This window comes from Loxodonta africana, chromosome 7 (assembly GCF_030014295.1).
Source record: "Loxodonta africana isolate mLoxAfr1 chromosome 7, mLoxAfr1.hap2, whole genome shotgun sequence".
NCBI lineage: Eukaryota > Metazoa > Chordata > Mammalia > Proboscidea > Elephantidae > Loxodonta > Loxodonta africana.
Genome location: NC_087348.1, coordinates 9,897,399 through 9,920,351, shown reverse-complemented (window position 1 = coordinate 9,920,351; position 22,953 = coordinate 9,897,399). Strand labels below are relative to the sequence as shown.

Sequence of the window (22,953 nt, the reverse complement as noted above, 5' to 3'; positions counted from 1 at the left end):
GACCTATGGAATTGGCAGCCAGAGGGGAGCCGAGGGCACTGGCTGTCAATTCATAGGTCAGAGCCCTGTGCACTCGGTCTTGGCAGCCCGACGATAGCCCACCACCCTTTCCACCCTGGGCCTCAAGCAAGGCCTGGCAGGGGCCCTGCGGTCTGCGGTGTGCAGCCGCCTCTCTTCCTCCATGGGTCCTGGCCCCCGCCCCAGATAACAGCAGCCCCACTGGAACCAGCAAGCACTTCCACATGGAGTTGCTGTTACAGGGGGTGGGAGCCCATTGGAAGCCTGGGCCTTCCCTGCTTGGCCTCTCCCCTTGGACAGGGGTCTGGGGAGCACTCCACACCCACCCACCTGAGCCCCTGGGTACTCATGGCCCCAGCGCATGGTCTTTTTATTGAGGCACCTTATCACCTGGAGCCCACACCCGGTGCCCCATCTGACGCCAACACTCCTTCCCTGGGCGAAGTCCGGCCTCAACCCCAAATCTGCCCCATAAAGCCGGGAGCGGCTGGGATTTACAACTCCCAGCAGCCTTTGCCCGCTCTGCGGCCCCCACACCCTCTGCCCCACACTCCCTCATTTCCTTGTTTCTTTCCCAAACAGAGCAGGGCCCAGTTTCAGGTTTGGCCTCCACCCTCTGCCCTTTGCCCACCCTCCCTGCCGCAGCTGTGGGGCAGAGGGGCAGCAGCCGTCAGCCTTTAGGGAGGTTGGAAGGTCGAATTTCAAGATGATGGACCCGTCCGTGTCAGAGAACCTGGAGATGAGGCTGAAAGAAGGAAAGGGAGGGGACAGAGGAAGGACAGTAAGGTGCGGGGTGGGGGGGGTGGGGTGGAGATTAGAAAGGAACAGAGAAAACAAGGTGCAGAGAGGTGGGGAGGGAGAAACAGGTACTTCCCATGATGCTGAGGCTGGCAGCAAACCTGTCTGCTGAATCCTAACCCAGGGCAGCAAGCAACCACTCATCTGGAAGAGCACTTAGTACCGAAGCAGCCAGCAGGGGCCTGGGAGCTGGGTGACCTTTAGCAAGAAGCTTAACCTATCTGAGCCACCACTGGTTCGTCATGTAAATCAGGGTTTGTAAGGCTGGAAGCTGTCCTCCCTTCAGCCCCCAGGCCTGGCTGGAGTCACTGAGTGGCCCAGGCCCCGGGGACCAGACCTCTCTCCTGTAAAGTGTGTCCTCATCCCCAGACAGGCTTCAGTGACAGGCTCAAGCCCCAGACCAGCCCCAGGCCCAGTGGGCACTTTGGGGACCCCAGAGTTTCTAGAGTGGAATTGGGCCTGACCTCCTTTCCCAGCAGTGGGGAAAGGCCCAGAGAGGCAAAGGAGGCCACCCAAAGTCACACAGCAGGCCCTTGGGGTCCAAGCCACCCTGGCAGACTCCCTCAGTGGCATCTCTCTTGGGATGCAGTCAGGTGGGATGGAGGATCCCCGACTGCAAATGAAGCCTTCAAAGCTGATGAACCCTGCAAGACCAGCAGCCGCTCCCATTTCGGCCAGGATAAGACCTGTCCAGGGTCTGAATGCCCAGCCTGCCTGGTGGGAGGCAGTGGCAGGGGTGCTGACAGCCAATCAGAAACCCCAGCTCTTTAGAGCTGGCAGCCCTGAGGGCTGCACTGGGTCCTCAGCCCACAGGTGAAAACTGAGGCTCAGAGTGGGAAGGGGTTTGCCTGGGGTCACCAGCGGTTGCCCAGCTCCCTGCCCCTCTTCTTCAGAGAGGCTGGTGCCCCCATGGAACGGTGGCTGGTGGACCCAGGCTCTGTGCTCTGTAATGCCCAGGGCAGAGAAGGCTGCAAGGGCTGGCAGGAAGGCTCTTACCTGGTACCTGGCTGGCCCTTGGGACACGAGGAGGAAGTGGGCCACCCTGGGCCCAGCCGCCTTTTGAGCCGTTGGCCCGGCCCCTGGCGGGCAGTTAATGATTACCCTGCCGCCGTCAATACTGATCACAAGTGCGGTCGAAGGGCAGGAACCCTGGACTGTGCCCGGCAGGGTGGGGCGGCTTCCAGGAAGCATCGGCTGGGCCCCATCTCCCCTCCTGGGGGTGTCAGTCTGTACCCTCGGCTCCCTCTGAGCCTCCCCTACCACCTCCCACTTGGCTGAGGTGGCACTGGTAGCAAGGACCCCACAGTCTACCCTGGACAGAACTTCACTTGGTGCCAGATCCTCCCTACTGAGAGGAGACAGGGGTCCCAAGGAGGGTGAAAAAAAGTGGGGGGCGGTTAATTCTGCTAACCCCTGAGAGGTCTGCAGAAGACCCAGCAAGGCCAGGCTTCACCAGCTCTTGACTCTTGGGTGACTCAGTCTGAGCCTCAGTTTCCCCACTAGTCCACTCACCTCAGTGAGGTGCTTCCAGGGTGTAGGGTGGGGAGGGCGTGACCACAGAAGCCTGTCCACGAGAACCAGATGTATGGGTGGGGGCAATGGACATCTCAATTGTACATTTCTGTTCAAGCGCAGCTACCAGGTCCCCTTCTAGCCACAAGGACAGTGCTGTGCCCCTCCCACCTCCAATGGCCCAGTGCTGGCACCCCAGGGCAGAGTGGAAGCTGAGGGTCAGAGGCCCCAGCCACCCCAAAAGCCTTCTGCTAGAGACAGGGAGCAGCCTCTTAGGAGCTGCCTTGAGTGACCCTTGGGTCGCCAGTCAGCAGGGCCAGGCCACCAGGTGACCTGAGGCTCAGAGACCAGGCTCACATGGCCAGGGCCTGGGCCTCCCAGAAGTACCCCACAGACCAGCATTCCCTCAGTGCCCTGGGCAAGGCCAGACCCTGGGGGCTGACAGGAATGGGCCTTGGGCAAGGTGGGCTCCAAGGGCCAGTCCTCCTCCTGGGTTCACTTGGCTCCTGCCACATTGGAAGTAGGCCAGGGCGGCTGCACCCTGGGAGGGTGTGGAGAGCCCAGGGAAGCCACGGGAAAGGGTGCACCCTGCCCTGCCCTGCTGGGTGAACCAAGAGGGTGTGGTGCCCCCTGGTGGTGAGATGGGAGATGCTGCGTGCAGATGTGGAGGCTGGGTGGGAGTCAGGCTGAAGCTGGGCAGAGGGGCCCACGCAGGTCCACAGGACAGGGTGCTGGCGGTGGGCACAGTTTATTCCACTTCATGCAGACACAGTGACCCATCCGCTCAAGGAGCTTAAAAATAATACACTGAACCACACTGCATCTGTCCCTCACCTCCCCCGAAGACACAGAAACACTTGGCTGCGTGCAGTCGAGTCTGAGTCCGAGGGTGTGAGAGCCTCTGTCTGGGAACAAGGCAGCAGTGTGGGCCTGTGGCGGTGAGGGACGTGTCCTTTCTCACCCAGAGGAAAGTGCAGAGACAGGGCCTGGGCCCCAGGGCGGGAGGCCCCGCCTCACAGCAATTGGCACCGGGCAGGCCGGGGAGAGGTGTCCTTCTGGCGGCCATCCCCTGAAGGGCCAGCCCGGCTGTGCCTCACTTCTCCGGAGGCACAGGAGCTGGTGGCACCCCAAGGCTGGTGGGCGTGCTGGCCGGGGTTGGGGTGGTCAGCACCCCACGCTCAGTCTTGGGTCTCCTCGGAGCGCCACTTAAGAGCGTGGTCCTTGTGGGCGTCGGGGAGGATCTGGTTACGCATGCCCCCAAGCAGGTTAGATGTAGCCTCCGTGGCCAGGATGAGTGGCTTCACCACTGTGGGGGGCAGCTGGCGGATCACACCTCCCACGGCGCCTGTCAGCCCCTTCTGCTCGTGGCCCCGAGATGCCACATCGCAGATGGTCTGAGCTGTGTCCAGGATGCCCTGTGGGGGTCAGAGGTCAGCGTCTGAGTGAGGAGGTGGGGGAGAAGCTGGGGGTGGGAGTAGGCGCTGGGGCCTCGTTACCTCTCGAACCGTGTCGTAGGCCTTGGCCACACCCTCCCGGAGGTCAGCAGGCTGCTGGCCCCTGCGCAGCCTTCGTGCAGAGCGCTTGTCCTGCAGGGAGCGCGAGATGGGTGCAGCCGGGGACAGGATGTCGTACACTGTCTCGGCTGTGGCCTGGGGGGCACAGGGAGCGTCAGGTGAGGAGAGTCAGCTCCAGCAGTCACGTTGGCCTCTGGGCCCCACATCAGCCTCAGGGGACGGGGCCAGACCCTGGCCAGTCTCTCAGCCTCATCCAGAACCATCCAGAGCTGTGCTGTCCCTGGAGCCCCTACTCAGCCTCGCCCAAACCCCTCCCACTCGTCCTCCCCTTCAAGGCTCCGCCCCTTAGGTCAGAGATTTCAGAGGAAACAGGACTCCTGAGGAGACTGGTCAGAATAACGTACAAAGGAACATGGATTAGGAAAAAGGTTCAGAAAGCTCTAGAGGTTCAAGATCCCTGAATGTCTTCTCAGACCCAAGACTCCTCCTCCTGCTGAGTACCCCATCTATGTCCCCCCATGCAGATCCACATGGTGCCTCGTCGGGGCTGCAATGTAGCTTGCCTGAGCCTAACCATATGGCTGCCCCGAGCCGCTCCTCACCGGGCTTCAGGAGCAGCCCCAGCAGAGACCTGGGGTCCCCCTCACTCACCCCAGGGATCGTCAGCGAATCCATCATGTCTGCCCTTCCTTCTGGCCTATGCTCCTCTGTCTTCCCTGCCCACACACCATCCACCTAGCCTCCCCACGTGGCTGGGGCTGGCCAGGACCCTCCCACACCCCAGCTTTACACACTCGGGGGGCTCTCTGTTGCCTGCTCATCCTTCCACCTCTTCTCTGGTGACCCTGCACCGCACCTCCATGCTGAATTGCAGGTCCCATAATGCACTGTGCTGTCTCTTTGCTTGTCTGCACCCTCATCCCCCAGCTGCTGTGAGCACCCAGCAAACGCCATGTCCATTCTTCAGGACTTAGTGCAGGGTCCCCCCCCACGCCCCCCAGCACCATCTCTACACGGCACTCATCACCCAGCACTACAGCTGTTCTCATGACTGGGTCCGCAACAACACTCTGGGAACCCGTCTGGGCCTGAATGAACCAGGGTCAATCTCGGGGCCTCATTTTCTGTATCTGCAGTCGCCCACAAGCCTCGCCTGTGAGCAGGGAGCCACGTGGGCTCTAAAGGCCTGGAGGGAAGGAGCACCAACACTCACCCTCCCGCACCGGAGGCCACGCAGACCTCAGGAGCCTGGACCTTGCAGGCTCAGCCCTGGCCTGGCTCTGGGACCCACAAAGGCTGCCTGTTCTCTCCCCTCTATGTCAAATGAGGCCTGGACTGCCCACTCTCTGCAGAGCTTTGTGGACAGACTGGTGTACTGTGGAACAGGGGGTCCCAGGCCCTGGCACCCACTCACCTGGATTGCCTGCACCAGGCGGTTGCTAAGTTCCAGGGCAGCGGAGGCAGTGGACGAGCCGAAGGAGGCAGCCCCTCGCTGCAGCCCCCGAATGAGGCGCCCATCCTTCCGGTACTGCTCGATGGGCAGCCACAGCAGGTCCCGGAAGCCTTGGACTGGCAGGAAGAGGCCTGTCAGAGATGCCCTGCCCATCCACCCTGCCTCAGAATCCCCCACCGCCTCCCCACGGCAGTTTCTAGGCCACTGGAGAGCAGCGGCAGTTTCCAGAGCCCCTGATATGACACTCACAGAGCTGGACGACCGAGTGCATGGGTCCCACACCCCCCAGCAGGCCAGGCAGCTGGTTTTTGCGGATGTCCTGCAGCCATTCATGGAGGGCATAGCCCAGCACCTTGTCCACACCCAGGAGCCTAGAGGGAAGGGCAAAGGGGAGAGCCTCGCACAAGAGTCAGGGGCAGGAGGACTGACTACCCACTGTGTGGCCCTGGGGCATGTTCCATGGGCCCCATCCCCTGCAACTTACACGGCCCTACCTGGAGGGATGCTGGTGCTCAACTTACGGAGGACTGAGGCCCCATAACCCCACGAGGATGGTGACTTGGCCAAAGTCACACAGCCAGTCAGGAATAGCCAAGGGGGGGACTGGGGACCCTGAGGACAGGCTGGGGTGCTGAGGGTGGGGGCTCACCCGTGCCGGCAGCAGAGCCGCTTCAGCTTCAGCTCAGAGCAGTTGAGCTGGGCCAGGCCAATGAGGAGGCCGGCAAATGTGCCCTGGGGAAGGAGGGGCCAGGTTGGCGTGATGGGGGAACCATTGAAGGCAGGCTCAGTGGCCAGTGGTGCTTGGACGCAAGCCCTGGCCCCAAGTGCCCCTGCCATACTTGGACAGAACTGGCCCCACTCAGGGCCTTCCAGGGACCCCCAAGAGGGCCTGGCCCACGCAGCCACCCTACCTGGTGGCCTCACTCACCACTTGGTCCACAGTGACGTGCTTGCCGTGGTAATCCAGCCAGATGGGCACCTCGGATGTGAAGCGGAACTCCCTGGTTGGGTGGTGAGGGAGAGGGGTCCCTGTCACCGACATAGCCCCCTGCCGCCTAGCACAGCCCCCAGCCCTCAGCCCTACCTGAAGTAGATGGGCTGCTGCTCCGACGAGGACGCCCTGTGGCTGCTGCCTGAGGTCTCCTGCAGACCAGGTGCCTCTGTGCCCTTGGGTTGCCCTTCCTGGGGGCTGCTGGGCTGGACGTGGGCTTCAGGGTGAGCTGGGGGGAGGTCACAGACCAGGGATGGGACCAGGATGGGTGGGGGGACCTGGCTGGGCGGGAGGTAGCAGGCCTGGGTTCCCCCGACCCTGGCCCGGCCTCTCACCCTCAGCCAAGGTTTCCATTGGGATTATGGGGTTGATGCCGGCCGCCAGGCTGGTGAAAAAGTCCTTGAGGAAGAAGAGGGCATCCTGCAGGGGAGGGTGTGGCAACAGGTCAGGCTCAGGCCCCGAGACAGGGTCCCCTAAGGATGCCTGCACCAGCCCACTGAGCCCACCCTGACCCACTCACCTGGTCCACGTTGAGCCGCAGAGGCATCAGTGAGACACGGAGGCAGCACTCGGGGCCCCCCAGGCTGGTCGTGGGGGCCACATGCAGTGCTTTGATGGTGAGCTGGGGCAGAGGGCAAACTCTGGGTGTCTGCTGGCCTCCTGCGTCCCCTTCTGGCCCTGTTCTCCCAGTGTAGCCCACCCCGGCCGCCCTCCTCCCAGCTCAGGCCCAGGACGGCCAGTGCTGCCCAGCCAGGAGCAGCTTGGGTTCATGGACAACGCAACCGTTACCCCACCTGAGCCCTCAAGGACAGACCAGGCCACCATACCATGTTGGAGTGGGCGCGACGCGGCATGCGCTCGCTCGTGTGCAGGTACAGGAACTTGTTGATCTGGGAGGAGGCCAGGCGGTCGCGCACCTCCAGCTCCTGCACAATGAACACCTGGCGGGATAGTGGCTGCTCCTCCAGCTCCACGCCGGGGGCAATGGGGCCTGGGGGGTGCTCCACTGGATACACCTCGTGCTGGAAGCTCACCTGGGGGGATACGAAGGCCTGGGCCAGGGTGGCTGGGCCTGGTGGTGGGGGAAGAGGGGCCCTGGGGGCAGCCTGGGACCCCTTTCCTGTGCACATCCCCATCTGAGCCCCACCAGTGCCTGAGTGCCCACAGCTGCATCCCCACAGGTATCTCAAATGTTGCCTGGCCCACAGAACTGGACCTCCTGCAGGCAGGTGAGCCTACTTGTCCCCATCCCTCACCTGCCCGACCACCTGCTATCCTGAGAACAAATCTTGTTTGCTCCCTCACCCTCCAACCACTCCAACCCATGTCCACCAGCTCTGCTTTCTCAAAATCTCTTTCAAACCCCTCCACGCTTCTTCCACCCCTCTCTCCCCAACTCGTCCCTGCCTATCCCTTCCAACCTGCTCCCCATACGCCAGAAGTGTGTCAAACATGAGCCCACCCACGGCACGCCCTGCTCACAGCCCCCATGGCTTCCTTGAGAATCAACACCAAGCCCCATGGCAGCCTCTCGGGGCCAGGCCTCTCCCTCTAGACACACGCTCTGCCCCTGGTTCCTGGCTTGGTGTCACATGGGCCCTCGAACAAGTGAAGCCTTTTCTCTTTCAGGCCTCTGCCCTGCAGCTCCCTCTCCTCGGGGCCAATTCTCTCTCCTCCTGCATGGCTGGCTCCTTCCTGAGTTTCTTCTCAGCTTGTGTGGCACCCAAAGAGCACAAGCCACAACTCCCAACAGCTATATTCTGTCACCTGCCACCCGAGCAGCAGGCAAACATGAGTCCAGCACAGGGCAGGGATCATGGCCAATAGGTGATCCCCATCTGCTCATTTCTCAGGTGGAAACCTCGGTGTCACCCTCGGCCACTCTCCCCATTTCACACACAACTCTTCCCACCATCAGTCTCTCTAGAACCTGACCGCGCCCCCGCTGTGGCCACATCAGCCCTCGCCCCTGCAGCAGCCGGAGGGATCCTGTGAGAACCCAGGTCAGGTCATGTCTCACCTCTCACTTTCTCCAAACTCTGCGGGGCCCCCACCTCACTCAAGTCAAAGCCAAAATCATGTCTGTGGTCTGCAGGGCCCTGCCCAGCCTGGCCTGCCGCACCCCTCTCTCCCTCCAGGCCACCCCTTCCTCATTTAGCTCCGGCTCTGCAAGCTCCTGGCTGTTCCCGAGCCAGGAATGCTCCCAGCTCGCAGCCCCCAGCACACAGCCCACTGCGGGAAAACTCTCCCTGTCTCCCTTCCTCAGGTCCTTGCTCAAATGGCACCTTTTCCAGAGGTCTCCCCAGAACCTCCCCGGGCCGACTCTCCCCTTTTCTCTGCTTTCCTTCCCCTCACACGTTTGTCACTATTGGACATGTTAGATAGATCTCACTTATTTACGCTTTTATTCATCAGGCTTGCTCTACTAGACCATAAGCAACATGAAGGCAGGCCTTGGTACATTGAGGCCTGGCGCGTGGGGTACCAGAAGCTCCACAGACACGCGCTGACTTAGTGAGGGAACTCAAACATGCTGAGATGGGAGGAGAGCCCCGCGGCTTCCCTGTTCCTGTGCCCACATGGGCTGGCCCCGCCTCCCACTCACCTTGCTCAGCTGGATCTCCATGAGGACATGGTGCTGCCGCCCGCTGCCCCCCTGCGTGCGCCAGGAGCTCTGGGGCCGGCTGGGGCCAGAGCTGCGGGAAGGGGAGCCCCGGGGGCCAGAGAGGCCGACTTTTGCCCTGCGAAGGGAGACAGGGGACAAGCTGACAGAGGTGTATCCCTTCTGTCCTCCTTTTAGCCTGGGCAAGGGACTCAGCTCAGGCCTGGGAGGTGAGTGGGGCAAAGGTGGATGAAGAAACTCAGGCCACCAAGAGGTAGATCTGGGTCAGGTGTCCAGCTGCTGAAGGGCTGGGTTAGACCGAGCCCGGGCCCCATCTCTGCCACCGGTTGCCACCTGCACCCCCCTCCTCCTTACCTGTGGCCAGGGTGGGGGCCAAAGTCTCGGCCGCCATAGAGGTGCCAGACCAGGGAGACCTCACGAAGCACCACGCGGCTGCTGGGCACTGGGAAGTGGGCAGGTGCCCGCAGCAGGTCCGTATTGCCCAGAGGTCGGGAGAAGTGCCCGTCCCGTATGCTGATGGGGCCTGGATGCAGCTGCGTCACCACGGGCTCCCCATCTCGGGGCTGCAGTGGTGGGGGAGGGGCCTGAGTGAGCAGCTGTGGTGCAGACAGTCCCAAACCCAGGTCTGCCTTTCTTTCCTGCATTGTCACATCGTTCTCCCAGCTTCTGGCATGAGATGACCCTCTGGGCCACCATCCCCAGAGCCTGGGTCTGAATGGCTGTCTAGGAGGGCCTCCGTGTTCTTGTTCCTGCCCACCCTGGCTCCCTTGGACCTAGCTCTTGCTGGCAGGAGACAGAGTTCAGATGTTCCCCACTGGCACCTGGTGCCAGAGGTCAGCGCCCCTGCCCCTCCCCTGCCTCTGTCCCTACCCCCAGCCTCCACACACCGGGATGCCCAGGCCAGGGGCATCGAGGATGCAGAACTCATCACTGTCCAGGGTGTCTCCATCCACCTCCTCCTCCTTGTCCTCTGACCCGAAGCTGCCAGCGGGGGCCCCAGCAGATGGCGAAGGGGGCTGGGCTCCACTCCGTTCACCTGGGAACAGGTAGACTGACACAGGCGAGGGCTGAGGGAGGGGGCCGCCTGTGGGACAGAGATCAGTGTTGGGGGAGGCTGGTGCATTATCTGCCTGTGCCCTCTGGCCCCCAAGCCCCCGCCACCCACCTGATGGCTGGGCCAGCTCCCGCAGGCTGCGCCCTGTATCCAGGAGGGCATCGGCCAGGTCCCGCTGGTTGATGAGGGCTGTCTCCACAGGGAGGCAGGAGGGCAGGGAGGCAGGGCTCTCAGAGAGCTGGGCCAGGTTGGGAGGAGACTGCAGTGAGCGGCACAAGGCAAGGATAGCCCCAGGACTCCCCCAACCCCAGGCCCTGGGGGCTGTGGTAGGGGAGGGGGCCTGGCCAAGCTCTGGCAGCCCATGTGGCCAGGCCTCACCTGTACCTTCTGACCAGCGATCTCCGTGGGGCTGGGGGGCCGGGGTGGGGGGCGCAAATCGCCAGTGCTCACTGCGTACTGCAGCAGGTTGAGCAGCAGGGCGCAGGAGTCGGCACAGCTGTGCATGTGTACCACGTTGCTGGAGCAGCGGAGCTCAAACAGCGGCTGGCTCTGTAGGGGCAGGGCAGGGTCAGCAAGGCAGGGGAACCATACTGCGAGTCTGCCCCCACTCTCCAGACTGGGCCTTCCCTGCAGGGGAGGTTGCTCAGATGCCCAGGAACCCCACTCAATAAGTGAGCAAATGGAGGCCGTTGAGTGAAGGGGACGTGGCCCAGGGCCACCTGAGGAAGCAGGAGCCACCCCCAGGGAAAGGGCTCCCCAGCAAGGCGGGGCCTGCTATCTTCCTGTCACAGACAAGGACACTGGGGACCCAGGGAGCGTTCTGACCCCCAAGACTTGCTTTTCCCTGGCTGCAGCTGCCCTCTGTGGTGGGGCCAAAATCCATCATTCATTTACTCATTCATTCAGCAAACACACAAGGACACCCTGGATGCACCAGGCTCTGCCCAGAAAAGGACAGGCATCTTCCTGATCGTAACCTGTGTCCAGGGCCAGGGAGCAGAAACAAGGAGAAGGCACGTGGGGAAAGGGTGGCCCTGAAGCCTCCACCTGGCTCTGGGGACCTGAGGACAGGCCGTACTCACCAGTTTGCCCTCGGTGCTCCCCTTCCAGGTTTTGATCATGAGCTCCAGGAGGTCAACATCCAAGACACAGACATAATCTGGGGCAGAAGGCAGGAGAACGTTCGTGAGGCTTCCTCACACCTAGCCTCTGTCCACCACCAAAGGGAGAGCCCTGGGGCTTAGCTGGCCACAGCCCTCATGTGTGTGCCTGGCCGGCTGCTGAGTGAGGGCAGCTGGCTACTCTGGGTGTCACAGGGTTCCTGCCCACCTCGCCGGAGATCCAGGGCCTCCACCTCACACTTGTCGGACAGGTACAAGGCAGAGTTGTCGAGGATGAACCTGGTGGGGAACAGGGCTGAGAAGGACCTGGAGCCATGGTACGCTCGGGCTCCCAGAGGCAGCCAGAGCTGGCAAGGGACCCTTGGGGGTCCCAAGCCCACAAGAAACTGCAGTGGTCCTTCTCGGGCCTCGGTGAACGGGTTCAGTATCCCAAGACACAGGCCCATAAACAGTAGGTGCTCACTAAGTGCATGTGGCAGCACCTAGTAGTTCAAAAGTACTTCCAGCTCCGCCACCACGCTTGGGCGTCAAAACAGTCCGGGAGGCACATACTCTGTTTTCTTCCTATGGTGTTCACTGTTCTTTTCAAATAAGGCTTTACTTCAACAGTTATATAATATGAGCTCCATTAAGATATTTTAGCAAAATAGTCTTATTAAAAAAAAAAACAAAATTATTCATAGTCCCGAACCCCAAATCCTGAGGAAACCACTCTACACATCTCTTCCCAGACTTTTCTATGCAGCTACACACACGGATGTATAGGAACGCCGCCCCTCCCCACCCCGAAGCACGTTTTTTTTTAACACGTCATCTTGTAATTTTTTACTCAGCACGGCACTATGCGGCTTTCCCACGTTTTTCGATGTTATCCTTCACTTGACTTTAACCGTATTCCAGTCATTGGGTGGCCTGTATGTATTTGCTCAGATTGCAATTTGGGGACATTTAGATAAACTGTTTACAAGAAGCCCTGGCAGTGCAGTGGTGAGGTGCTTGCCTGTTAACCGAAAGGTTGGCAGTTCAAACCCACCAGCTGCTTCACAAGAGAAAGATGTGGCAGTCTGCTTCCGTAAGGATTACAGCCTTGGAAGCCTCATGGGGCAGTTCTACTCTGACCTAAAGGGTCGCTATGAGACAGAATCAACTCAACATCAACGGGTTTGGGTTCAGGTTGTTTATAAGTTTTGACTGTTTTAAATTATACCACCAATACCCGTTACCACCAAATGGACTTCAACTCATAGTGACACCATGTGTGTCAAAGTAGAACTGTGCTTGATTGGGTTTTCAACGGCTGGTTTTTTGGAAGTAGACTGCCAGGCCTTTCTTCTGAGGCACTTCTTAGCAGCTGAATGCATTAACCATGTGCACCACCCAAGGACACCAAATTATACTACAGAGGCATCGTAGTCCATCTCTCTTATCCTTGTATCCTTAGCACAGCCCCCAGAAGCGAGATACCAGGTCAGAGGGAGCAAATGCTTTTTCTGGCTCTGTTTCAAAGGGTCCAGTTGGCTTCCAGGAAGCTGGAACACATTTGTGTTCCTGGGGAGGGGCTATCACTTGGATGTACAGGAACACACAGCAGTGAGGCAGCAAGCCTGGGGCATTGGCTGCGGTAGCCTGGCTGGGGCTGGGCTAGGCCCAGAGCCTGGGGGCAGCCTGCCTACCTGAGCAGGAAGGTGGAGGTGTCCATGATGATGTTGCTGGAGAGAGTGAAAGTCTCTGCGGTGATGAGGACACGCACAGGGAGGTAGAGAGGCCTGGGGGTCACACTCGGGCTGCAGCAGGCTCCTTATATCTGAGAGCCTGCCCCTGGCCCCCAGCCCACCCCCCCGGTACCTGTAGTCCACAGCGCAGGAGAACAGGTGTGTGTGCAGGACCGTGATGACAGTCGGGGGCAGGTAGCCAAGCACTGGGTCGTCCAGCACATCCAAGAACTCCAACAGCTTTGGGGGCCAGGGCAAGAGGGGCGTGAGGATAAGGCAGCCTCTTCCCCTTCTAACACCTGCCTGTCCCAGCCCAGCTGGGGCCCAACTGCCATGCAGCAACACAGCTCAGCTGCCCACCACACCCCTGTCCAGGGCTCTAGCCCAGCCCGTGCCCCTCCTGGCGGCCTCCTACCATCCAGGAGACCTGCCCCGCCATGCCAGGAGCCCAGGGCACCGGCTGGTGGCTCTCCATACCATCCGTGCTCACCTGCGAGTACCAGCTCTGCTCGGGCGGGGCCATGCAGTAGCGCAGGGTGGCTCTGTGCAATCGCAGTGTCACCAGGAACTCCTGGGTGGTGGGGGAAGGTATAGTCAGGGCAGTGGGGGTCCCCTGCCACACTCCAGGGAGGCAGTCACCCTTGCTGAGTGGGTGGGTGGTGAGCAGGGGCAGCTGTACCTTGACGTTCTTGTGGGGGTCCAGGTGGATGCGTACAGCGGTGGACAGCATATGGGGGGCCTGGCCATGGCCCTTGTGGCTGGAGGCGCCCCGCTCAACCAGCCCTTCCTCCGAGGGGTAGATGGTTGGGGCCAGCTGGGCTGGGGTCGTGAAGCTGGGTAGCTCCAGGCGGCTGGGCAGCAGGTAGTCATCCACGGCCGCTGGGGAGGGACGTGGTGAGCCCCTGCCAGGCCAGCCAGCCCCACCAGCCAGGGCCGCCTCTCTCCTGAAAGCCCCCTGCCCGACCAGGGACCCTCAGCCCCGAGCCCGCACACCTTGGTGGTAGAGCGTAGCCTTCTCAGCTTCCAGGCAGAAGTAGCTGAGCCCTGGCTGGCCGCAGTGCTGGGAGACGCTGAAAAGGGTGCTGTGCTCCACGTCTAAGACCAGCTCTCCGTGAGTGGCCTCTAGCCGTTGCCCACCCTCACCCTGTGGATAGAGTACCGGACCTGGCCAGCTGGCTCAGCAGCTCCCAGGCCCTCAGAATACGAGGGGCTTCCTTGAACCCTGGCCTGACTAGGGTCCACTTCAGTCTCAACCAGACTCCATGGGAGGCCCTAGGTAGTACCTGGCTCTTGACAAATGGATAGAATGACGCCTGCCCTGCCTGCCTCCTAGGGACCCAAGAACGTTCATTCTCACCCCAGAGTTAGCACAACGCTAACGCACAGTGGGTGCCAGTAAGTGGGTTACAGATGGAATGCGTGGGCCATTGGTGGGTGGGCTCTGCTGGCTGGACAGGCAGGCTGCCTGGGCCCGTGTTTCCACCCTCCCCACTAGGGCTGCTCACACCGTCTTACTCTCCTTTCAGTGGGGATGCTGGAGTTAGGGGCTCCCCACCCCAGGGCTGCTTCTCCTGCCTGCAGCTTGGGAGGCAGGCCCAGGCGTCCATCGGCGGCACGCTCGCTCACCTTGCTCTCACAGAGGGCAGTAACCCGGCCCTTCAGCACCGTTACCAGTGTGGAGAAGGTGCTCTGGGGATGTGGGCTCAGGGACTTTGGGGCGGGAGGCTGGGGGGTGCCCGACGTGCCAACTGAGAAGAAGTGGGCCTCCTCGTCGTCCGAGTCTGAGTCTGGGGGGAGATAAAAGCAGTGGAGTAGGAAGGAGATCTGGGGATCCCGGGGTCCCAAGCTCCGTGGCCCCACCGTGGCACCCCCATACCCATTTTGAAGGCCGACTTGCACATCTTGAAGGCACCCAGGAAGCCAGGGGGTTGCGCAGTGGGGCCAGTCGTGGGGAGCAGGTCTGCAGGTTCCCACATGAGCAGGTCGTTGTTGATCCTGAAATGGGGGAGGAGGTGAGCAAGGCCAGGGACAGCCCCCGCCCTGCCCCACCCGTGGCTGTGCTTCCACCTGTTGTAGATGCTCTCGTAGACCTCCTTGCTGGGTAGGAAGATGTGGACGCTGGGCAGGGTCACCTCCAGGCTGCACTGGGACAGTGCCAGGGTCCGGCTCTGGAATGCTCTCATCTCCTCAGGGTCTCCAGGAATCACCATCTGGACAGGGAGTAGGGAACCAGAACCTCAGTGGGAGGAGATGCAGAGCTGACCTTGGGCTCCGGAACCAGAAAGGCCTGGGCTGGCATCCTGCCCCCCGGGCTGGGGACATGGACCAGCCTCCTCGTGTGCAGGGCTGACTACACACCACCCCCGCTCTAAGGATGTCAAGTTCACTGCCGCTTTAATTTACATGAGACCCCTAAGACACACATCATTATGCCCATTTTACAGACGAAGAAACTGAGCACCAAGAAGTTGGTAATGCCCAAGATGACACAGCCATAGAGTGGCAAAGCCTGGGTCAAACACTTCATGTGTCTCATGCAATCCAAACCACCTTCGCAAAACAGGATCCTGAGGCCCCAGTATACACCGCCCACAAACGGCAAAGGTGCAATGGGGTCCTGAGAGTTCTGGCTGAGGACCCTGCTCTCCCAGGGACTTCCCCTCACCAATGTGCCTTACTCCTGGCCCTGTGAGCAGGGATTTCTGAAACCTACTGACCCGAGATCGTGGAAGGGAAAAAAATCCACCCTGCCCCTCCAGGTGGTCCTGCTCCCCACGCTACAGCCACACATGTGGCTCCCAGAGCAGACCCGGAGGTCCGGGGATGAGGCAGGGCTGGTCTCACCTCCTCGGTCTCATACATGGTCCTCCTGGAGGAGAAGGGTGAGGGCTCAGGCTCCCGCAGCTCACAAGGGCTTTCACATGACGCCTCCAGCTCCTCCCCCTTGTCCAGCGTCACCTCCCACTGCGTGCTGCTCTGCTGCGGGTTCAGGGTCACCACTACCCTGCCAGGACACAGGCCTGTCACTGGCCTGCAGGGCCTCCTGCTGCCCCCACTGCAGAGCCCCCTCTCCTGCCCACTCCTCTGGGAGCAGCCACTTACTGGGGCAGGAAGTACTTGCGCCCAGGGCTCCTGGGATCCAGGGCTCTGGAGATGCGCAGGCAGGGGACGGGTGGCTTCCCTCCATCTTCGTAGGTGCCTGGGAGGGACAGGAAAGGGTGGCCATCGCCGCCTCCTTCCACCTCTTCCCAGGCCATGTCGGGCTGGTGTAAGGCTGGACCCCACTGTGGTGACACGCCCTAGCTCAGCCCACGGTCTGCAGTGGTCCAAGGACAAAGAGATGCACTGCTCACACCCCGAGACCAGGGAGAGGTGAGGCTGATGTCCACGGAGCTGGTGTGGACCCGGACCACAGTCTGCCCCGGTGGGACTCAGGACCCCAGGGGCCCAGCCCCTGGCCCAGGTGTTGTCCCCGGGGGGCTCTTACCATGCAGGTCGGAGCAGGTGAGTTCCAGGCGGATGGGGACGGGGGGGCCAGGCCCGCTGCTCAGCTCCGACCGGAACTGGGGCTCACTCAGCTCCAGTCGCAGCTGCTCAGCCCGCACAGCCCGGCCGGCCCAGGGGTCCCGCTCAGGCCGCAGGTCGGCGATGGGGAAGTGCAGCCGCAGTGTGGCCCGGGGTGCTGAGAGCCATACCACTGCCTGCTGTTCAGCTGGCAAGGGTTCTGCCTGCGGGAGAGCAGGGGTAGGGGTCAAAGCAGCCTGCCAGGGCTTCCCACTGTGGCCAAGAGCCAGAGGACCTGTACCCTACCATCGCCTGGCACTGCTGGGCACCTCACCATCAGGCCAGTGGGCGGCTCAGGGGGATTGGTGGCCAGGTGCAACAGGGCAGCAAGCCGATCCAGGGCCCCCAGCTCCACATCAGCCTGGAAGTCGGCCAGTTCCAGGGCCAGCTCCGAGTGGCAGTGGCAGGCTGCCTGGCGCCGGAGTCGGCTCTGTGCACAAAGGTGCTCAGGTCAGTGAGGGTTGAGGGGTGGGGGAGGGCAGGGCCGGAAGGGGCCTCCCTGAGCAAACACAAAACACAGAGCTCTCCTAGATGGCAAGGAGAAGAGGGACCCAGGAAGGGCCTAAAGATCCTCAGTGCCCTGTCAGATGCAGACAACCACGCTAGTTTCTTTATTAAGAGGACTCTTCGCTCCCAGCCTTGGAGGGCAAGCAGGGGTTTGCCACATTGAGGGACGGAAGGGAGCAGCTAGACTAGGAGACCAGCATGGACCAGGGCACAGGGGTGCTACAGAGGTGTGCCAGGGCCAGGGGATCGGACTGTGGTCTGGGTGGAGCACGGGTAAGGAGGGTAGGGTGGGGAGCAGAGCAGAAGGAGGCAGGGTCCTGGGTGGGGGCTGCCCAGGATATGAAGTGGCCAACAGATGCAAGGCCTAGAGTGGGGGATCACCTTGGGCACCCGGCGCAGGGTCTGTATGTGGCGCAGATGGGCACAGGGCCGAGCGGAAGCCTGGGAGCCCAGGCTGCTGGGGAAGCTCAGGACCTAGAACGGGCCAGGGAGGTGAGCAAGGTCCTTGCGACGCTGCAGGCTGGTCCTGCCCTCCACTACCCCGCCCCGCCGCCTCCAGGCCCTGCTGCGCGCACCCTCACCCTGCCCTCACCTCCGTGTACTCGGGCTCCCAGGCACCCCTGGGCCACAGACACTCCAGCACCTCCAGCTGCCCAAAGCATACTTCTGTGCTGGTAGTTCGGTGGCCCCTGGCACCCACCCGAAGTTCCCAGGACAGCTGCACAGCCATACCCGTTAGCCTGTGGGAAAGAAGACAGGCATCAGAGGGCAGGCTCGGGGTGCTCGAGTATCTCTCCTCAGGCCCCAGCCTCGGGCTTGTACCGGACATGGCTACAGGGACAGGCCCTCTGGAAGCGCGGCCGGAGGTGGTGGAAATCACGGGAGCCGAAGGGCCCATCCTTGGTGGCATCAAACTCGGCAAAAAAGCGGGTGGTGAGGTCAGGTGGTCTGGCATCCGGGGCAGACGTCTGAAGCAAGGTCAGTGTCACGCCCCCCAGGGTCATCTTCAGCAGCGAATCAGGGCGCAGGGTATCCGGGAGGGGTGTGGGGGTCGCCTTGCCTGAGGGAACAGAGGCTTCACCAGGGGCTCCCCAGAGCTCACAGGCACCCCAGAGAGGGTGATGGTTGAATGCTGGGCTGGGGAAGAGAAGCCCTGGCCCCCTGGACTGGGGCAGGCTCAGCTTGCCCCACTGTGTGGCTCTGGTGGGGGCGTGGCCAGGAAGGGTGGCTCCAAGAGCCTCATGCATGTACGGCAGGCCCTGTCGAGGGTCAATCTAACCCCTCAAGATTGCCGAAAGGACTGGATGTGACAAAGTAGAGAAGACCCTCAGCCCAGTTCCTAACACACAGCAAGCACTCAGCGGATGTGAAGCAGAATACACAACCCAGGAGGCCAGCACGCCTCATCATCCCCTTTACAGAAGGGGAAACTGAGCCTCGGAGTGTGTGATTGGCCCCCCAAGCACTCTGGCTCTGTCCACGGTGTCACCAGGGAGCCATGTCACCGGTGGTAGACTCCAGGCATTCCAGGAGGCCTCCCCCATAACACACTGCGAGGCCTCGTCCAGCCCTTCCTGCCCTAGACCACTGCCCCAGGGGCCCGACTCACCAGCTGGGCGGGCCTGGGCCGAGAGCCGGTGGGGGGCTGTGTTACTGTGCGCAGAACTGCTCAGGTCCACGTCGGAGAGCGAGAGCTCAGAGAGAGCAGAGGCTGCACTGCTTGTCAGGCCAGCCATAGAGAAGAAGAGGTCTGCAGGTGAGGGCAAGGGCCTCAGAGCACTGCACTCAGCGCCACTCTTGCCACCCACCACACCTGGGTCTGGTCCCACACCCACCAGTGCTGTCCAGGTTGACAAGGGGGTCCAGGCTGGGAGGCTCGGCCCCGGCCCCTGCCTGCAGCTGCTGGTTCAGGTCCTGCTCAATCAGCCACAGGTCCTCGACACCCAGCGGGCGGCTCTTGTTCAGCTTGTCAGCCAGGCCCTCGGGCTCTGCGGGGGGATGCTTCAATCTAGCTGGACCACCCCACCCCGGTCAGCCCCACCCCTGGAACACCCAGAAGCCTCACCTGCGAGGCTCATGGCGCCTAGCAGTTCCTGAAGCTGCTGGAGCTGCCGCGGGGTCAGGAGCAGGTGCAAGGAGCCCAGCTGTCCAGCCACCTCCAGCTGGGGGCATAGGGGGTGGCGATGGGGCCTGCACAGGCCACCTAGGCCCTTTGCAAGCCACCACCCACCTGCCCTTCCCCTAGGGAGGCTGGATGCCTATTGCCAGGCCAAGATATGCCACCAACTTGCTGTGTGACTCTGGCCATAAAACTTGACCTCTCTGAGCCTCAGGTTCTCCAACTGCCAGGGGCAGTAATTCCCCCCACTCAGTGCCCTCCCCATCCCCTTCGAACTAGGCATGATCTGCACTGCTGAGGAGGAGCCTGGGGGCCCACCTTGGGGCCCGGAAAAGCCTCGTTCTGCTTCAACTTCACCGTCAGCTCCATGTACCCTGAGCAGCTGCCAATCTGCAAAGGGGGCTCTGGGGGCTCTTCCTGGGAGGCAAGAGGACATGGGGGATCAGAAGGGATAGGGGAGCCCAAGAGGTCAAGGGCCAGAGAGAAAGAGATTAGAAGGAGCTAAAGACTACATGAGCAGACAAGTTGGAGAGCCTCCCACCTGTGGGGGCAGCTCTTCAAAGTGCAGGCGGACCCCCGTCAGTTGCAGCAGCTTGTGGAGGAAGGCAGGTGGCTGGTGCACGTCCACTGGGGGTGCTTGGCTTGGGTCCCGCACAGCTTCGTCACAGTACTCCAGCCTGGAGAGGGAAACTCAACTCTGGCCCAGTGCCCCCAGCCCTGAAGCACTTCCTTCTAGGCACTGTTCTATCTGCGGGCGCAAGGTCAGGGTGCCTGCAGAGCCTGCCCCTCACACTTGCCCATCCCGGGCCACCTCATCCAGCTTGGGGCTCAGCCAGCCCTTGCTCCTCAGACTCTCAGTGTCTAACCCACTCCTGGGGCCCCAGCTACCACTCCAGGTTCACAACATAGCCACATGCCTCCACCCTGGAGTTCCACCCAGACCTGCCCTCCGCGTCCCAGGAGGCTGGGCTGGGGGCAGGGGCAGGGCCACCTGCAGCCCCCCAGCTCAGCCAGCACCCACCTCTGCACGAGGACCTCCACCGCCATGCCGCGCTCCTGGTCCCCCCGCATGTGCTCTACCCTCATGATGGTGTCCAGGAAAGTCACCTTGATCCTCCTCAGCACTGAGGGATAAGGGGGGTCTCAGGGTCAGAGGGAGCAGCAGCGGGGTGGGACTCGTCCGGTGGCCATGGGGGGCGGGAGGCAGGGCCACTCACCAGTCTCAATGGTCTGGGCAAACATCTCCAGCCCCTCTAGGGGCTGGGGCGACTCCGAGGGCTCAGGCAGCCCATCCCGAAGGCACTCATGGGCCAGCTGCAAGCTCGTGCTCATGCATGAAGCCCAGCTCTGGGAGTCGGCCGCCCCCGGGCCTGTGGGTGGGAAGAGGGGCTCAGGCACACAGGCCCATCTGCTCCAGGCAGTCCAGGCCCCTCCCGCTTGCTCCCCTCCAACTATGCCCTGTCCTCCCCACCCTGACCTGGGCCCTGGCGGGGCTTCAGGGTGAGCTGGAGGCCAGACACCAGCACGGTGCAGTGGTCAGTGAGCAGCGCGGCCCAAGGCACGGCCACCTCGATGGAGCCCACGAAGCCTTCCACCAGCTCCAGCGGTGACGCCATCGACTCCAGCACCTCGTTCACAGACTGGAAGCGGGAGGGGCAGAGCTGGCTCCGAGCAGCCCCAAAGCTGGCTGTCTCCCTGGCTGCTGCCCCCCTCCTCCTGGCTCCTCTTGCCACCTGGGCCCATGCTGACCCCTCAAGCCAGCTCATGTGTTGCCTCCTCCACTCATATCAGAAATACTGCCTGAGCACCTTCTGTGTGCTGGACACTGAGGTTACGTGAGTACTAAAATATTTGCATCCCCTCTCAGGGGTCAGAGTACATGTAGAGGGGAAAGGGTGCTCGGGAGGCCACATGGGGGTCCTAACCCAGCCTGGGTGATCTGAGCCGGGAACTGAAGGATGAAGGAGGAAGCCAGGCAGAGGAGCTGGATGGTGGTGTTCCAGGCCTGGCAGAGAGCGCAGGGGCACCCCCGCCTTTACTCTGGGCTAGGGCACCGAGCTCAAGAACCCGAGGCCAGAGAGGAGCCCCGACTCCAAATGCTTCGTGGGGCTGTACTCCTCTCTGGGGGACAAGGTTAAAATGTCTGTTGGAATTGGACCCCCTGCCTTCTATGTGTGACCCCAGTCGCACCATGACGTATCACCCAGAAGGGACCTCAGTGACCACCTGGTGGATCTGTGAATAAACAAACACATGCAGAGCTAGATGGTCCCTTGGGATCAAGTCCAAATTCCTTACCCGCAGATTCTGATTGGGAAATTGAGGCCTAGAGATGGGACAGGCCTAGGTCTAGTCTAGTCACCAGTGTACTGAGAGAACTGAGACAGGGACCCAGGCCTTTCTCCTTGTCCCCTCCCAGACTCCCCTGACACTGGTTGTCAAGGTGGGGGCTGCAGGCCAAGCAGCTGGGGGATAGGACTGGTTATCAAGAAAGTTCCTGCGTTCCACCTGGGCCCATCTTCTCCCTAAAGGCTGGCAGGAAGGTGGCCTAGCTAGGAGCCAATTCAATCCCCAACTGGGCAGGGCAGGGCCGGGTGGGGGTGTTTCTGGAAGTAGAAAGGGGCAACCCAAAAGTCTTTCAGGCCAGTCTAAGAGACTGAGATCAGAAGTCAGAGAAGCATCCCCCTCCCCGAATTCATAGCTAAGAGGCTCCTGGGAGCTGCCCCCAACTCAGAGCCCACCGACCCACGTTTGCTCAGGAAGACCTGGCCAACCCCCAAAGCCCAGCTTCTCCTGCCCAGAGTTGCAGGTCTCCTCACGCCCTGCCGCCATGTGACCCCTTCTGAATCCAGCATCTCTCCCCTGTCTGGCCAGCCAGAAGACTGTGAAGCTCCTGACCCCAAGTCTACCTCAGCTGCCCTGACCAGGAGGATTGGCCCATTGCCAGCCCCAGGCTGGGGCCTCTAATTGGCGGCTCCTTTGCGACTTGCCATTGAGTCACAGCCCCTCACCATCTCTCCAGCCTCAGGTCTCTGACCCAGACTTAAGCCTCCTAGCTGCCCGGACATCTCCTTCAGCCTGCCCCGGACCTAAGGCCAGGCATCTCTGCTTCCTGAGGGGTCCCCTCCAGGCCTGGGGGCTGACTCCCAATCCCTTCCCTCAACACCGCCTCTGGCCCACTCTCTCCAAAGCAGGAAGTAGACAGCCAGCATTCACCAGAGATGTTGATCAACATGGGAGATGACGCGTCTGTTGACATCCACATCCGGAGGGAACCCCACCCACCTGGGCTGGGATTGTGGGGTCAGAAGGTCAGGGCACCTTTTCCACAGGTCCCCCCCCCCCCAGGCTCCAAACCCCTAACAGCTTGCCCAGGGCTGACTCCTCAGCTCCCTCCTTGCCCCCTCCTCAATCCAGCCCCCCAACTCGATGTGCCTTTCCTAACACTCTCCAGACAAATGATGTCCCACTCCCCAGCCTCGGTTTCTCCTCCTGTGAAGTGGGGACAAGGACCACCTTCCCACCCAGCTTCTGGCTCTCTGGGAACGACCTGGGGAGGCCAACCGGGGTCCCTGACACCAGGAAAAGGCCGACTCCCTGGCCTCGAGGAGCCCGGAGCCTGATCCTCCTGCGTGACCCCAGTCGCCAGGGGCCTCAGGTCGCTGTACCTCCGCCCCTGGTACCCCCCGGGGCTCGGGCTTGGCTCCTCACCCAGGTCTCCAGGTGGATATCCCGCAGGGCCACGCTGCCCTTGTACAGATCGAGGCTCAGCTGATCCAGGCTGAGGTGCTCCTGGAAGAAATGACCCAAGTAGTGTTGCAGCAGGTAGCGGCAGACCCGTTCTTTGACACAGTTTGACCATGGCCACAGCCATCGTGACATCTCGTAGTCCGCCGGGCCCAGGCCGCCTCTGCTCCCCGCCAGCCCGCGAACCCTGGCCGGCTGCGCTGTTCACTAGAGCCCCCGG

General features: G+C 61.8%; 1 protein-coding gene across 2 annotated transcripts; it reads right to left on the bottom strand.

The window, feature by feature from the left end:
* Nucleotides 1–270: 270 nt before the first annotated feature.
* On the bottom strand, nucleotides 271–22,953 carry ATG2A (autophagy related 2A). 2 transcript variants are annotated; one of them, XM_010599063.3, is made up of 41 exons: nucleotides 22,698–22,953; nucleotides 20,464–20,626; nucleotides 20,204–20,356; nucleotides 20,008–20,110; nucleotides 19,528–19,663; nucleotides 19,305–19,403; nucleotides 18,933–19,029; nucleotides 18,703–18,855; nucleotides 18,477–18,617; nucleotides 17,690–17,927; nucleotides 17,460–17,607; nucleotides 17,249–17,341; nucleotides 16,635–16,790; nucleotides 16,284–16,524; nucleotides 15,899–15,995; nucleotides 15,641–15,800; nucleotides 14,864–15,006; nucleotides 14,673–14,791; nucleotides 14,423–14,583; nucleotides 13,790–13,940; nucleotides 13,476–13,675; nucleotides 13,287–13,367; nucleotides 12,930–13,036; nucleotides 12,758–12,850; nucleotides 11,293–11,363; nucleotides 11,046–11,122; nucleotides 10,342–10,512; nucleotides 10,075–10,201; nucleotides 9,797–9,993; nucleotides 9,264–9,472; nucleotides 8,892–9,027; nucleotides 7,114–7,320; nucleotides 6,807–6,908; nucleotides 6,622–6,706; nucleotides 6,380–6,515; nucleotides 6,224–6,296; nucleotides 5,945–6,027; nucleotides 5,545–5,666; nucleotides 5,257–5,411; nucleotides 3,825–3,977; nucleotides 271–3,743 (listed from the first exon to the last, which is right to left on the bottom strand). In XM_010599063.3, exons 1-41 carry the CDS (start codon nucleotides 22,866–22,868, stop codon nucleotides 3,507–3,509), a joined length of 5,745 nt encoding a protein of 1,914 aa, XP_010597365.2. In that variant the 5' UTR covers nucleotides 22,869–22,953; the 3' UTR covers nucleotides 271–3,506. The 2 variants fall into 2 exon arrangements, with proteins under 2 accessions (XP_010597365.2, XP_023415390.2); XM_023559622.2 differs by having other exon boundaries at nucleotides 10,348–10,512.